At 38.1% G+C, this 16,162-nt stretch overlaps 2 protein-coding genes across 4 annotated transcripts in view; one reads left to right on the top strand and one right to left on the bottom strand.

The window, feature by feature from the left end:
• The window catches only part of NT5DC1 (5'-nucleotidase domain containing 1), a 138,999-nt gene that overhangs the window by 12,970 nt on the left and 109,867 nt on the right, over nt 1-16,162 (top strand). Inside the window, exons 5-6 of one of the 2 annotated variants that reach the window (XM_078447238.2) lie at nt 396-475; nt 2,429-2,513. In XM_078447238.2, coding sequence (XP_078303364.1) covers nt 396-475; nt 2,429-2,513 — 165 coding nt within the window. The remainder of the gene's footprint in view (nt 1-395; nt 476-2,428; nt 2,514-16,162) is intronic. The other variant, XM_078447239.2, reaches the window with a different exon arrangement.
• COL10A1 (collagen type X alpha 1 chain) overlaps nt 4,617-16,162 on the bottom strand; it is a 43,479-nt gene continuing 31,933 nt past the window's right edge. Inside the window, exons 1-3 of one of the 2 annotated variants that reach the window (XM_060616450.3) lie at nt 11,504-12,046; nt 10,810-10,978; nt 4,617-6,521 (exon numbers count right to left, since the gene is read on the bottom strand). In XM_060616450.3, the coding sequence (XP_060472433.2) occupies nt 4,651-6,521; nt 10,810-10,963 (2,025 nt within the window). In that variant the 5' untranslated portion in view covers nt 10,964-10,978; nt 11,504-12,046 and the 3' untranslated portion in view covers nt 4,617-4,650. Of the gene's footprint in view, nt 6,522-10,809; nt 10,979-11,503; nt 12,047-16,162 lie in introns of those variants that run through there. The other variant, XM_060616448.2, reaches the window with a different exon arrangement.

Raw genomic sequence — 16,162 nt, forward strand, 5'->3', positions numbered from 1 at the left:
TGGGTGGCTTAGGCTCTTCAGCATCTGGCTTTTGATTTTGTCTCAGGTCTTGATCTCACGGTTCATGTCATGATATCAAGCCTGCATTGAGCTTTATGCTGACAGTATGGAGCCTGTTTGAGATTCTCTCTTTCCCTCTCTCTCTGCCCCTTCCCTGCTTGCCTGCATGTATACACATGTGCTCACTCTCTCGCTCTCTCTCTCTCTCTCAAAAAAAAAAAAGACGTTAAAAAAAAAAAAAAGACAATGGTAGCCTGTAATGGAGCCATTCTGAATTGAAATAGAGGTCCCTTTAAGTGACTAACCCAAAATCTAGTGTCTCTTTAGCCAGGTTTCTGTGTGTCACATAAATGAGGCAATAATTTATTCCAGTTTAAGTTTTTGTTCTTTTTTAGGAAAATATTATTTTTATGATAACTACTTTGACCTGCCAGGAGCTCTTCTATGTGCCAGAGTCGTGGACTCTTTAACAAAGGTGAGCAGGGGCTTATTTTTTAGAAATTATGGTATGTATTTAGTCATAAATCAGAGGACTTAACTATATATGTCTTTTGAGTTGAGATTTTACTCAGTTTCCTCTCTGTAGTTGTAGAAGTGACTGAGGAAGAAAAACAAAATTTGGTCGAGTATTTTGGGAAAATTAAGTAGCAGTGACTATTTTTTTTCTCAAGGATAATAAACCTATTCGCCAGCAGGGGGTGCAAAAGTCTAAAAAGAAAACAGACCTCATAGGTGGACAAATATTTTCTTGGTTTCATTAGCAGAATAAAAAAAAAAAAAGTAATTAAGTAAATTCCACCTGTTCTTAAGCATTCTAAATAATATGAAATTAAAAAATGAGATGGAGTTTTAAAATTCATCATTTTGAGCAGTTTGATGCATGCAGACTTTATACTGTTTATGAAGATTGAATAGATGTCTGGTTCCAAGAAGTTATACTTATTTAGGGCTTAAGACCTGTGAACAGAAACCAGTTTTATGTCAGAATTACTTTTCTTTTTTGCATATGTTGTCTTTTAAAATCATAATGATCATGTTGATAATTGAACATGGATAATGGTTTATTTTTGAACCAGAATTAGTCATGTTTTTGTGAAAGTTTCTGTTGAGCAGTAATTTTAGTATGTTGGTAGAAGTTATTTACGTGAGCTGGAGTCAGTTTTTTATTCATAGTAACTTCAAGCAAATTTATCAGTCCTCAAATATTTCAGAGCTTATATAATTAGATACAAATACCTAGTAGTTTGTCTTTGTTTAGCTAGAAGGACACCAGTTAATGTTTCCAAGAAAGCAAGGGGTTGTAGGGTTATGTGTTTTAATATAATGTTACTTGCTTCCTGGTTTAAAGAAATCTGAATAAAAATGGTGTACATTTTGGTTTTTTTTTTTTTTTTAATTTTTTTTTTTTTTTAACGTTTATTTATTTTTGAGACAGAGAGAGACAGAGCATGAACAGGGGAGGGTCAGAGAGAGAGGGAGACACAGAATCTGAAACAGGCTCCAGGCTCTGAGCGGTCAGCACAGAGCCCGATGCGGGGCTCGAACTCACGGACTGTGAGATCGTGACCTGAGCCGAAGTCGGCCGCTTAACCGACTGAGCCACCCAGGCGCCCCTCATTTTGGGTTTTGAACCTCCTTTCTCTCTCCTGTAGAGACTTGCTGCTCTTTTATATAGAAATCAGGTAAATGTGCATTGAATTCTAAAGTAACCAGCTTTTAGGACTTTAGGAGTTGAAGTTTCTTAGCCCCATTGATGCCCCACTACATGAAGAGGCACATTCTGATATCTCAAAAGCTATAACACCATAAATTTTCTCATGTGTTTAAAATACATAATTTTTAGACTTTACATTGAGTGGAAATTTCTATTTTATTTGGGCTATATGAGCTATATTAATATTTAGTTATATGTATGTATATTGTATATATATAGTGTATATATATATATATATATACACTATATATATATATAAAACAGTGATTTTCATGGAAGATTTCTTTTTTTAAATCATTCGGAAGAATGAGTTTGTACATCTATTACCTTTTCTAAAACATGAGTCCCAGTTTTATTTTTTATTTTTAAAAAACTGTTTTTAATGTTTTATTTTTGAGGGAGAGACAGAGTATGAGCAAGGGAGGGGCAGAGAGAGAGGGAGACACAGGCTCCCTGTGAAGCCTGTAAAGCAGGCTCCAGGCTCTGAGCCGTCAGCACAGAGCCCAACGCAGGGCTCGAACTCACAGACCATGAGATCATGACCTGGGCTGAAGTTGGATGCTCAACCAACTGAGCCACCCAGGCGCCCCATAAAATATGAGTCCCAGTTTTAGATTACAGTAATATTGTAATGGTTTGGCAAGTGTTTTCTACTGGGCTTGAAAACAGAATTATTACATATGTTAACATTCGGAATTTTTTTTTTTTTTTTAGCAGAACAATGGTCAAAAAACATTTGATTTTTGGAAGGATATAGTTGCTGGTATACAACACAATTATAAAATGTCAGCTTTTAAGGGTGAGTAATGTAAAGAGAGATTTTCTAATAGATGTTTATTAAATGCTATGTCTTATGAATTACTTAGAAGTTACCTATTTTGTTATGTGTCTCAATTAGGATTTACGTTTATCTTAAATTTTGCTATGTAGTTGGTACTGTTTACATGTTAAGAAGTTCTGTAATTCATGTCTGGTTCATGGCCATAACTGCCAGTATTCTGAGCTATGCTGTCTCTTACATGCCTGCCTAAAGGGTCGTTCTGTGGGCTCCCTAGAATTGAAGTTCACACTTCACTATTTCCCAGCCTGGGAATGCAGATTACTCACACCTATAACCATTGGTGTCGTGGTTATAGACTGGTAGGGGAAGTGAGAATTCTATTCTCATTGCTTAAAACAGGATTGGCTGACTCAGAATGGGGCAGAGACATCGCCAAGCTGCAGCTAAGGTTTCACAGCTGTATCCGCAGGTCTGCTTGAGTTACACAGAGGATATTTCTAAGGAATAAAGAGATTCGTTTATCATATGTTACCTCGTTGACTCCAACCAGACTGTTCTGATTCAACCAGTGGGCTGACTGATAGATGCTCAAGAGCAATGTTTCTCAGCTTAGAGAAATGTTGCCTTTTGATTGACATAAACTTGCCTGCCTTCTTTTTAATGTAATTTAAGCCATCAAAATGTAATATCAGCTCTTAAAAGCTGATATTAACGTAATCCTAAATATTATGACTAAAATCATGTCAAGGCAGCAAATAGTAACTGCAGAATATTTTTTCAAATTACATATTTCTCTGCCACCTGCTTTGTCCTTCCCTGAAGAAAATCACTGTTTTGGAGTAATCGTCTCACTTTTCCATGCCCAGTCACCTGCCCTTCACCCTGGCTGGTAGGTCCCATGCGGTCCTGTGGGGGCCTTTTCACAGTCCACACTGAGTGCTGGGGGAGGGGGGTGTGGGAATGCCCATCCCCAGTAGAGGGGAGTATCCGTGACAACTGTAAAAGTCACCCACATACCACTACTGTTTTACTTTTATTAACTTTGTAAAGTGAAAAGCCTTCAAAGAATGGTTGAGAATACCAGATTGCTGCTGTCGAATAAATTAACATAAAAATCTGTTGATGTTACTTTATTGCATTGTAAATAAGAAGTAGGTAAAACATTTCATGCTTTAACAAGTGAGGCACAGCTTAAAAGTTTTAAACAGCAATATAAAAATACAGTACAGAGCATAAATAAATAACGTCTTTTCATTTCTAGTCAGATTTTGAAACGCTTGACGTTAGTTATACTTTCACTAGAATAGGAGGCTCAGGGTACATATGGTAATGGTCTGTAAACCCGCAATATCATATTATGTGAGATTCAAGATGGAATTAAAGAAATCAAATTAATCACACTTGTATTAAGTAAATAAAATAGGTTAGAAACCCATTTCCAAGTTATGAAGGGTATATAGGAAGCTTTCCTGCAGTCACAGAAAAGTTTGCAAAGGTTCATGGCTAAAGCACCTTGCATTTCAGATTAATTTTACCATAATGTTTTGGTTTTATTAGAGCTGTAAGAAGTCTATATGCACCTGTATGTTTGAATAGATCTTGATGAAGGGGCCATATAAGCCTTTGAGTAATGCACCATCAGAAAGATCTCAGGGTATACAGTGTCTTTGAAATTTGAATATTCAAGTATTTGAGTTCTGTAAAGATATGATACCTCCTGATTGTTTCCTAGAAGTTCTCCTGTTAATTGTTAGAAACAGGCTTCTTTTTAAAAACAAATGCTGAATTTCTGAAATCAAATTTAACATAATTTAGTGTCCCATTTCAGGGTTTCATTGCGATCATTTTATTTTTTTAGCCTAGTAGGACTTTCATGGTGAAAATTTTAAATACTGAAGGAGTTCACAGAAAACTTTAAAGAGTCTTAAGGCTGCTGACTAGAAATTCAAGAGAGTCTTCGCATATAATTTACCATTGCTGCTCGCTTTGTCAGGGGGACAGTTTTTTGGTCTGAAAGCTCAAATCTGTATTTTGGAAAATTAAAATTAGCCACATTTTTTTTTTTTTGCCTACCTCCATATGCATTTTGTGGGGCGCAGTGGAGTTGGAGAATGCCTTTTCAAGCAGATTTACGTTAGCGCGGTTGGGAATATGCTCACATTGGTGCCACCAAGAACCCTGAGAAGGAGGAGTGGACATACTCAGAGGAGTACAGCCCATTTGACCCAGCATTGGGCAGCTGGAGCCACACCTGGTCATTTTCTGTGAGATCGAGTATGGCACTCCCGGAAGCCTGATCCAGGTAGCCTTTGGTGTATTCATCATAGGTGTACATGACAGGGGTGCCGTTCTTATACAGGCCCACCCAAACATGGTTCCCTTTCACATGCACGTGGTAGGAGAAATAGTATGTTCCTGGTATCCTACAGGTAAAGATTCCAGTTCTTGAGTCATAATGCTGTTGCCTGTTATACAGAATCTTATCAAATGGGATGGGAATACCTATAGCTGGGTAAGCTTTGGAGAGAATAACAGTGAACGCAGACACAGGCATCCCAGTTACTCCCTGGTTGGCACTAACAAGAGGCCTTTGGCCTGCCTTTATAAAGCCATCGGATGGGGCTGCCTGGCCTGGGGGGCCTGGAGGGCCTGGGGGACCGGGGAGGCCAGGCTCTCCAGTGTGGCCTCTCGGACCTGGAGGCCCTGGTGGCCCAGTGGGACCATTAAGCCCCTTAGTTGCAATGCCAGCTGGGCCAGGAGGACCTGGAGTTCCTGGATCCCCTTTAGATCCAGGGAATCCTGGAATGCCTGGTGGCCCAATGGGGCCTCTGGTACCTGGTATTCCAGGGGCACCTCTTGGACCAGCCTCACCATTGTGTCCAGGTACTCCCTTAGCTCCTGCTGGGCCCACAGGACCTGGGAGACCAGGAGGTCCTTTAACTCCAGGGTCACCTTTTGGGCCTGGGAGCCCTGGATTTCCCTTAAGACCACTGGTGCCTGGTTCTCCCGGGTACCCTGGTTTTCCATCTAACCCAGAGGAACCCCTTTCTCCCTTAGCCCCAGGGTGTCCTGTAGGCCCAGCCGGTCCTGTCTCACCTTTAGGGCCTGGAATTCCTCGGTTGCCTGGGATGCCTTTTGGTCCTTGGGGTCCCATGTTTCCGGGGGGTCCAGTCAGACCTGGTTCCCCAGGATGGCCTGCTGGGCCTTGTTCCCCTTTGGCACCTGGACTCCCTGGAAGGCCAATAGGTCCTCTTTGTCCCTTCAGGCCTGGTAACCCTGGTTTCCCAAAGCCAGGAGCCCCGGGGACCCCAGCTATTCCTGGGGCCCCAGGGTGACCTTTTGTCCCAGGAATCCCTGGCTGGCCTGGGGCTCCAGGGGCTCCTGGCTTTCCAATGCCTTCTGGTCCTCGTTCCCCAGGAGGACCTTGGGGGCCTGGTGGGCCAGCTGGTCCTCTCTCTCCTGAAAAGCCCCGATCACCTTTGATGCCTGGCTGCCCTGGAAGCCCATTTTCACCTCTTTTTCCTACTCCAGGAGAGCCAGGTGGTCCCATGGGACCCTGAGGGCCTGGAAGGCCCCTCTCACCTGGGCGTCCAGGAGTACCATATCCTGTTTCCCCTTTCTGTCCATGCACACCAGGGACTCCTGGTGTGCCCTTTTCTCCAGGAAAGCCTCTGGGTCCTGGGGCTCCTGGAGGTCCTTGTTGTCCGGGTTTTCCTGGAACAGTAATTCCAGCTGGGCCGGGGATTCCAGGTGGCCCTGGTGGGCCCCGTGGTCCTGGTAAACCAGGTGGTCCAATATCTCCTTTGGGTCCATATAGTCCTTTCTCCCCGGGTTTTCCTGGGAGTCCTGGCAAACCTGGCTTTCCAGTGGTGGATGGTCCTGGTGGTCCTGGTAATCCTGGCTCTCCTTGGGGTCCAGGACTTCCGTAGCCTGGTTTTCCTGGTGGTCCAGATGGACCCGGGTGCCCTCGAGGTCCCACAGGGCCTGGGGGACCAGGGATACCTTGCTCTCCTCTTACTGATACACCTGAAAGACATGTCCGATACACAGACCCAGAGAGAGGGATGATTAGTAATGTTAAGGGATCATTGCTTCTTGAAATATAAATCAGGACAGGACATGGCAGTGTCAGTCCATTTTGGCAGACTAAGCTTAAACGGTTTCAGATAACACATTCTATATTGTTTTTAAAAACACTGCCAGAGGGCACGGTTTCATAAAACCATGGCTACCATAGTAGTTTCATTAGATCCTAATTATCCATAAAAATAAACTGGGATTGAAGAATTCATCTAGAATAAGAGTATAGGGGGGACTGGGGCGCCTGAGTGGCTCGGTCGGTTAAGCGTCAAACTCTTGGTTTTGGCTCAGGTCATAATCTCACAGCTCCTGAGTTCGAGCCCTGCATCAGGCTCTGCACTGTTACCTTACCCCCATTTATTTGGGGAAAATCATCTACCTCAAAAGGAAAGGGGAAAGTATTTAACAGAAAAGGAATGAAGAGACAAATGCAGAAATAATGGGAAAATATTTAAGAACTCTAACAATTGTCTTTCACAAAAGCTAGCCTATATGACATCAGTGAGAAGTGCTATTGATTTCTAGTTTATATCTGCCATGGCTCTGCTGAACACAGTTTATATTTAGTTTGAATTTTTTCAATTTCAGTACATACTGTGAGCTCCTACATTCTCTTTTAATTGACTTAAAATCGAAACAAAGAATTAGAGAATTAGATCTAATGGGCAAAGTATATAAAATAGTAGTAAAATATTTATCTAAAGTTTTTTTTGACTAATGCAAATAGATATTGTTGATTTTATAAAGCTGTGAGTTCATTTGAACTAAATACTTCTACTGATATTATGGATTAAATTCAAAAATCACTTATTCACTGCTTGCGATGTGAAAAGTGCCCCTGGGCCACAAGTGTGGGGGAAGCACAGGACACATCTTATAAGAGTCCTCAAGGGAGCAAAACACGTGTCCATGTGATAAGTGCTTAAAGAGGTGTCCAAGGGTTTGGTTTTAGTCATTCAAAGGTGGGATTAAACAGAGCATTACTGCCATTAGGATATATAATTAGGGAAGTATTACCATGTCAAAGAATCTTTAGGCAGCAATCATCATAAACATCTATAAGATACTCTTTCTCAGAGAAATTCTTTAATAGCAAAAATGGTAATAAAATGACGTGATTTAAGTGTCTACTTGCAGAGTTTATATTAAAATCACTTTCTGTTTAATAAATTTTCAGGAACATAGATGGAATGCCTTCATATACTATTTAGATTCTTACACGTTGGAAAATGGTTCATAGTAATGGTAGATTTAGCAAATGGCATAATCGTTGAATGGTTTGGTCAAAACCCTGAAAATGACGTTTGGCTGTGACTTTTGAGCCATACCTTTTTTGTACAAAAATGATTATTTAATTTACTTAAACTTTGTCTAAGTCTTTAATGGCTTTAGAAATCAAAATGAAAACTAAATTGGAATTAATATTAAGTGAATTGAAATAAATTGTAAATTGCCTTTAAACACATAGGTCTATGGGTATAGTTCCCATTAACTGTTAATTGTTGGTACATTATTATATTTTTAAAAATCTTTCATATTAATTAACTGGCATGTAAGAAGTAGTTAGCCAACAATAGTTGCCTATTCTCCTGGGTAGAGAGATTCCTGATATCTGAAAAACATTTAGTGACAAATGAAATGTAAAATACAGAGCAGAATCATTAAAATAGATGTGCTAAAAAAGGAAAATTATTTTAGACTTGGATATTTTGTACTGATTAGAGTTATGTTTTGTTATGCAAATTTTTAAATGTATAGAACTTTATTCACCCCTGGATTTTCAGAAAATGACATCAGGAAGAAGATTATGAGAAAAATTAGTTTATGGAAAAGATCTCCATGTAATCATACATATCTTATTGATAGATTGACTTTTTAGTGGACATATATGATAGTCTATAAGTGTAAAGGGGTGTGATACGTTGCAAGTAGAATAGATGAATAAGTAGAAAACAAAATAGTACATTTTTTTTCAAATGCAAGCTATGTTAGATGGGGTTTGCTTCAGAATCTTATTCTGAATCTCCTAAAGATCAGTATCCATACTAAAAATGATGGTCTTGGTCTGGTCAGAAATCTGTTTAATGTTAAAATAGGGAGGAAAAACAGTCTTACTGAAAATGACTGTATAGAGCATCTTTTGAAACTGGAAGTTCCAAGACAGGGTGATCTCAGTCACTTGGAATGTTGCCCTAATAGGTCCTCCACCTCTTCATGCAAGAAAGAATGTGAGTTCTGTTGTGTCTTTGGGGGATAGCCCCTGTTTGTTGCTTGCCAACCGAAAAAAATTAAAGATTAGGGTGATACCATCCTCAAGGAGAAATGATTACCCAGCAGAAAAGTTTCTGAAATGCCACAAGCCAAAATAGTGGTTGATTATGTCGGAATGTGGCATCCACCTGGCCACCAGCTCTGCAGTCCTTTGCAGTGTAATTTAGTGTGTTTTGGCTGAGCTGTCTTTGAGCCTGTGTTGAACAGATGAGCCCAGGAATCAAATAGGCACTCTTTGTGTTTCTGTTATCAGTTTAATGTTATAATTGTATAAATTGTGGGCTTTTGTCTTTCTTTCAGTGCATTAGTGCCTGCCAATGAATGATAAGGTATTTGAGTTTCCACCTCAAATTATTATCAAGTAGAGACCTTAGTGGAGTTAACAATTAAAATGCAGCTTCTAAACTTTTCATTTGTTAGTAAGATACATATTTTCATTTATTCTGCAGAAATAGCCAAGATGATAAAGTACGTAAGGATGGGAAGATAGAAATATTTTTAACCTTCTATGAGTGGTGCATGTGATGCTTGAGTCTTTTTAACTCAAGACTGTTTCATATGATCTTAGTAAACTATAAAAAGTGTGAATTAGTGATCATAACGGTGTACCCAGTGATGTTTGTCCTAACATTTCACATTGCTGTTCGTTGCTTCAAGTAAAGTAGCAGGTTTCCTTATCTTTTATTCTTTCTTTCTGTAACTTTTCTCGTTCTCATATATGATTTGTATTCTGAGGCGTTCAGAAGTTTTTGTTATGCACCTGTGCCTTTGTTTTTAAACATTGAGCTCCCTTTCATGAATTGCTTTAAATTTTGTTTTTCTCAAGAAGAGATTCCTATAAGTTTAACTTGCTCAAAATGGTTGTCTCCAAAAGCATAATTTGTAAAGTTTATGGCAAATACCCTTAGCATTATTTGCAAGGTAAAATATATAACTATAATGAAAAAATACTAAGGAAAGGAAATTTGAGTCCTGCAATCAGTTCAGTTTTTTCAGTTTAATTCAGTAGATTTTTACAGGCAGTTTGTGCCAGATGCTATTAAAATGGAATTAGCAAATGTGAAACCTAATAATTGCCTTTTTTGAGGATCTGTTAGTAGTGTACATACATTTCCTCAGTTCTCTTCATAGTAACTGAGAAAGCTGAACAGTTGGGAAATGGATTCAAGAACAAGGTTAAATCGTGTCTAAGGCTACCCCACCCGTACCACCAGGAGTGAGGAGGAGTACCCGTAGTGCTGCTAATACTTGAGCACTTGACAGGTATTCACTCACTTAAGCTTCATGACAGCCCTTGGAGATAGCTGCTGCTTCTTTTACAAATGAAGAAACTAAGGCACAGAGGGGACAAGTAACTTACCTGAGGTCCCATAGTTAGTACAAGGCAGTTCATAAGTCTGAGTACTTAACTGCTAAACCATACAGAAATTTATAAAGAACTGTGAAAATTGCTGCTTCATTTGTCTGTTAAGTTTCTTGGGAAGGCATTAGATTTTATTTGATAATTAAGAATGAGTTTTGTATATGTGGACTAGCTGAATCGGTTGTAAAAGTAAATAATGGTTAACTGTTTAGATGGATAAACCTGCTACTCTTTGTACAATTGGCAATTATTTTTAGTTAAAACATTTTAAACTTGATTAATTTTTATTGGATTCATATTTCTAGATTATGGGTAATTGCGCAAAAGCATCATCTGAGGGAAGAACTTTGCACACATAAAAGTTCTTACTATTCTTTGGGTACATCTTTCTACTATACTCATTATACAAAGGATTTTAATGTTCTTGAATAGACCTGCTTTTTCCACAAATTATTTTGTTCTAATATTTCGGACAGGTTCGGGAGTTTAAAGGTAATTGAACACCAAATAGAGTTAAAAGCATTTTGTTTAAGAGATCATTAAGATTGTAGAAAGGAACAACCAATACGTTTATACAGCAAAATACACAGTTTTGTTTACCTTTACTCTTTATGGCATAGGGAATGAAGAACTGTGTCTTAGTGTTGGGTAGTGGGCCTTTTATGCCTGTAGGTGTTTGGTATCGCTCAGCATAAAATCCTCCATGAACCAGGTTCAAGGACAGTAGCAGCAAAAGGGCTGTTTGTGGCAGCATGTTCTCAGATGGATTCTGAAAAACAGAAAAGAATAGTGTCTTGTTATTGACCTGTTTTATCTGTCTGATGTTGGACAGATGAATTCTTTATTCTAAAAGGTAGTTAGCTACTTTTTTTTTTTTTACCTTATCCTGTTTTTAATATATTCCATAAATCAGAATTATAAGTTTTTAATTACATGAATATATGGCTTAGTTGTTATTGGAAACTACATTCAAGTAATCAAGCAAAACTGAAGTGATTTTTTAAAAAAAGAAACACAGAAACCATAATTGGATGCATATATTAATAATGCAGTATCTTTAACATAGATTGAAACATCCACTAGTTCCAAAATACACTGAATAGGACATGATTTTACCAATATGATTTTATTAAGACTGTCTTTTATGTAGACTGATACAAATTAAGCTTTCCAAGTACACTTTAGTGGAAAGTCATTTTTTTTAAATGACAAAAACCAAATAGTCAATTTATTGAGGCTTATTTCCAAATAAGCTAACATGGAGGTCCTCTAGAGTATGAAGTGATAGACTTACCTGGTGCTGGCGTTCCTGGAGATGATTTCTTTGCAGCTTTCTGAACCCTCCTGTGCCCAGGTGAGCAGTGCAGAAGGGTGCCTTCTTCAGAGCTATCCGGCAGTATTTATACTGGTTTTTCCCTTACTTCATGAAGTTACCCTGAGTTTAAGCTCCTCCCTCGAGAGGTGGAGAGAGTACTAATTATGGTGGAAAGTTCTATTGGGCAGGCGTACAGGATCAGGTTGGGCTGTCTTTCCTTGTTTTCTTATTGAAAAATAAACTCTTTGTCTTAAATATATATTAATAGTTTTAACCATGCACCATCTTTTTCTATGATTTTATTTTAGGATTTATTACTCAGATGTTTAGGTTGGTTCATGATGGGATGATAATACCCCCTTTTATTTTTGAAAGTACATTCTTGTGTTATTTGTTTGAAAATATTTGGTAGTATATATAAGTAGGAAAGGAAGTCTTTTGGATGGGGATGTGGATATGAACCATCATCTAAATTCTTTAATTATGATGGAAAGCCACCAATGTGTCCATTAATGTTCCTAAACTTTTATGAAAATAGCTTACTCCTATTCTTACTTATTTTTGAGCTTGAGAAAAACAAAATGGTAAAAATGTAGATATGTATTGTGTCTTAGGATTTTTGTGTAAGTCCTCAGAAGTTAAGAGAAATTTTATGTATGTTAGTATATACATACTATATTTCAATTTTTCATATTAAATATTTTAAAGTTTTCAGAAATTTCAAATTCCATGAATTTGATAGTAGAGTTAGCAATATAATTACCCTGAGGGATTATTTACAACATTACAATGTATTCAGTAAATAGCTTCAGGTTTTATTGCTTCATTTTGGATTTTACTTTAGATTTTCAGTAGAGATTACAAAAGCCTTAACTGATAATGTCAAATCATGTCTGTTTAAATAAAATTTTTAAGTTCATGGCAGAAGAAGAAAATTCCTCAAACTTTGCTTTCAGTTTAAAAATCTCAGTGGCTTACCTTACCTTTAGGAATCTTGATTCAGCCCGGTTAGAAACATTTTTCCCCTCAAGATGCAAGTAAACATTATCATTGTCATTTTCAATGGTTAGAATTCTCTTTAACAATATTAGGAGACAAAGTCAGTTTTCAGGATGCTAAAAAATCTAATAAAAGCGGAATGTTGAGAGGCCAAACTTTGTATCCAATTTTGTTGTTTTGGAGCTAAATTAAATCAACTGTACAGGTGAAGTAGGTGAGAAGAAAAACTCCATAACAGGCATAGATACAACATTTTGAAAACCTCTGCAGAGTTCGGGGTGCCTGGGTGGCTCAATCGCTTAAGTGTCTGACTCTTGGTTTCAGCTGAGATCATGATCTCATGATTTCGAGAGTTCCAGTCCCACATTGGGCTCTGTGCTGACAGTGTAGAGCCTTCTTGGGATTCTCTCTCTCTCTCTCTCTCTCTCTCTCTCTCTCTCTGTCTCTCTCTCTCTGTCTCTCTCTCTCTGTCTCTCTTAAAAATAAGTAAATTAAAAAAACAAAACCCTCTGCAGAATTAAAGTAGTATGGTTTCAGGATTGATCAACAATTGAGATAATTGAATGTTTGACCAGTGGATGAAATAAAGATTTGTTCTTTTTGTTGTCCTTTCCTCCTCCTGTGCCTGTCATTTTCTGTATTTCTTTAGACTAAGCCTTGTATAGCACCTTACAGAAATGTAAACAGATAGCTCATCTCGGTGATCCACTTTCTCCTAACTCTCACTTTTAAACCTTTCCTTGGTTGCCATATTTAAAAATCTACAAGGTCCTATATGTCTTTATAACTACTCCTAGATACACATGAAACATAGCCTTTATATCAGTTTAGATTAACAGGAGAATTAGAAAGTTTATATTCTAATACTTCTTTCATCATTTGGAAATTGTCTCTGGAACAGCTTTTGTAATTATATAATTAATATGAGCTCTGCTATGTCTAACAGACTGCAAAGGTAAGTGGGAGAAATGGCTGCCTTCCACTTACTTACGGTTCATTTGGATAATGTTTTGGAAAAGTAGGTGAGGTAACATGGATGTTCTTGAAGGCTAGGCTATAGAATTTGTTTGAAAAGGAGTTATTAGAAGTACATGTTGTAGGGGCACCTGGGTGGCTTAGTCGGTTAGTGTCTGACTCTTGATTTAGGCTCAGGTCATGATCTTATGGTTAGTGAGTTCAAGCCCCATCTGGGGTTCTGTGCAGAGCCTGCATGGGATTCTCTCTCTCCCTGTCTTTCTCTGCCCCTTCCCCACTCGCGTACGTGGTCTCTCTCAAAAATAAACATTAAAAAAATTAAAAAAGCAAGTACATATTCTAGTATTTTTGTATGTATATATGGTTACACACACGTACACTTATTTGTTTAGAATCGAGACTGATACCTGTTAGATACCATTCATATGGAAGTTGAGAAGATTAATTCTCAGCTCTTCCTAGTGTACCTATGTAGACCATTTGTTCATCTGTGGCTACTCCAGCTATTTTCAGAGCTTTTCACCTTCAACTCTCTAGGTGTCTGTTACACAATGAAAAGTTTGGACTAGGTTTCTAAGCTCCTCCAGCTTTAAAATTAGATTATTATTGTGTTTGAGGTATTTTGCTGTTCCCCATGGTGAGACAGACAGTGGGCTTGGCTCCATTTAGTACTTACTCGACAAAGTCCATACCAGGTGGTCATATGCCTTCTTTTTGGGATATGTAAATATATGTGGGTATTTGTCAATCTATATTCCCCTTTAACTTTGGAAAATGTGGTGTCTTTATTGGAGAAGCCTTGGACATTCAACCCTTTTTGCAAATAGTGTACTTATTTCAGCGCAGGGAATCTGACTGCTGTTTGCTTTGTTAGTCACATAAGAAGCACTGTCTTGTCCAAAACAGATTGTAGAATCAGAATATTTGCTAGCCACACCTCACCCAATTGTGTATTTAAAACTATTTTTACTTTGGGAGTTTACTTGTAGATGTTTGAAGTGCCTAGTCTGTGGCTTCATGATGAAAACCCATCCTACTTAAAACAGAAAGCCATGCTTTTTAAACGCCGTAACCTAAGTGAATTTAAGTATCAAATACGAATGTTTTTTGAATATCTAGCATTTAGCCGCTTTAAGCTTTCCTATCCATTTTCACTACCCAGAGTTAGTCGTTAACTCAATATTTTTTGAGTACCTCTTATGTGTCCGGCATAGAGATAAAAAGTGGGTGAATAATGTGCCGCCCCCACCCTTACTGGGTTTGAACAGTGGTTCACAACCTTTTTTCCCCATTTCTACATTTCTGGGGACATGACACAGTCCCTTCAGTCTTCCATGTTCTGTGAGATAGTGGTGGTTCAGAGACTATATTCTGAAAAAGCCCTTCAGGTGATCATAGTGGACTCCTAAGTTGGAATATCTTGGTCTGATAACACTGTTTGATTACAGCTTATTAATATATTGTTACATAGTTTTTGTTGTTTTGTGCATATAGTTTTTAACTTTATTGTGGAAAATTTTAGTCTCAGATAGAAATAGAGAGATTAGTTACTGTGAGTGCCTAGGTACCCCTTTACCCAATTTAAACTAATCTCAGCTCCTTGCCACTCAGTCCTTCCATTCGACATAGCCCAAAGTTGTGGGCAAATGCTACACATATGTTGTACCAATTCACCTGTGAATATTTCAGTATACTACTCCAGAAAATGAGTCCTTTTTCTCTAAAACAAAATCTTCATCATACCTAAAAAACTAACCATTTCTTAATATTATCAAATCCATTAGTCCGTGTTCATATTTTCCCAGTTATCTTAATGTATGTACACACACACGTACATATGTATGTAAGTGTATACATGTTCACATATAAGCATATATAGATAACTCATATAGTGTGTGTATATGTGTATATATACACGTACATACATATTTATGTTTTTATTGGTTTATTCTTTGTTCAGATTAGGTTCATGAATTGTCCCTAATTTTTTCTTTAATGTTTATTGATTTTGAGAGAGAAAGTGAGCGAGCATGCCAGCAGAGGAGTAGCAGAGACAGAGGGAGAGAAAGAATTGAATCCTAGGCGGGCTCTGTGCTGATGGTGCAGAGCCTGACGCAGGGCTCGATCTCACCAACCGTGAGATCATGACCTGAGCCAGAATCAAGAATTGGATGCTTCATCAACTGAACCACCCAGGCATCTGAATGGTCCCTAATTTATATGTTCCTGTTACTGTAGTTTTCTCATCTATGTCTCTTTATTTCCTTTGCAGTTCATTTGTTGAAAACTGGGTCATTTATTTTGTACAGTTTCCCACAGATTAATTTGGATTTTGTTGTCACTTAAAATACTTTTCTGTATCCTGTGTTTCCTATAGATTGGTAGTTAGATCTAAAGGTTTGATCTCCTTCAGGTTTGAGACACACACACACACACACACACACACACACACACACACACACTTTTGTAGCAAGTATACTTTATATAGACCCTAGTATATGGTATATTTCAGTCAGAAGGCCCTTCATTGCTCGTTGTCTCCTCTTGTGGTGTTGCTAGGCATGATCATTATCTAGATTCATTATTTCACTGGAGGTTACAAAATGGTAATATTCAAATTCTATCATTCCTCCTTTGTTTATTAGCTAGAATACTTCTGTAAAT

Source organism: Panthera onca, chromosome B2 (assembly GCF_046562875.1).
Source record: "Panthera onca isolate mPanOnc1 chromosome B2, mPanOnc1 haplotype 2, whole genome shotgun sequence".
Lineage (NCBI taxonomy): Eukaryota > Metazoa > Chordata > Mammalia > Carnivora > Felidae > Panthera > Panthera onca.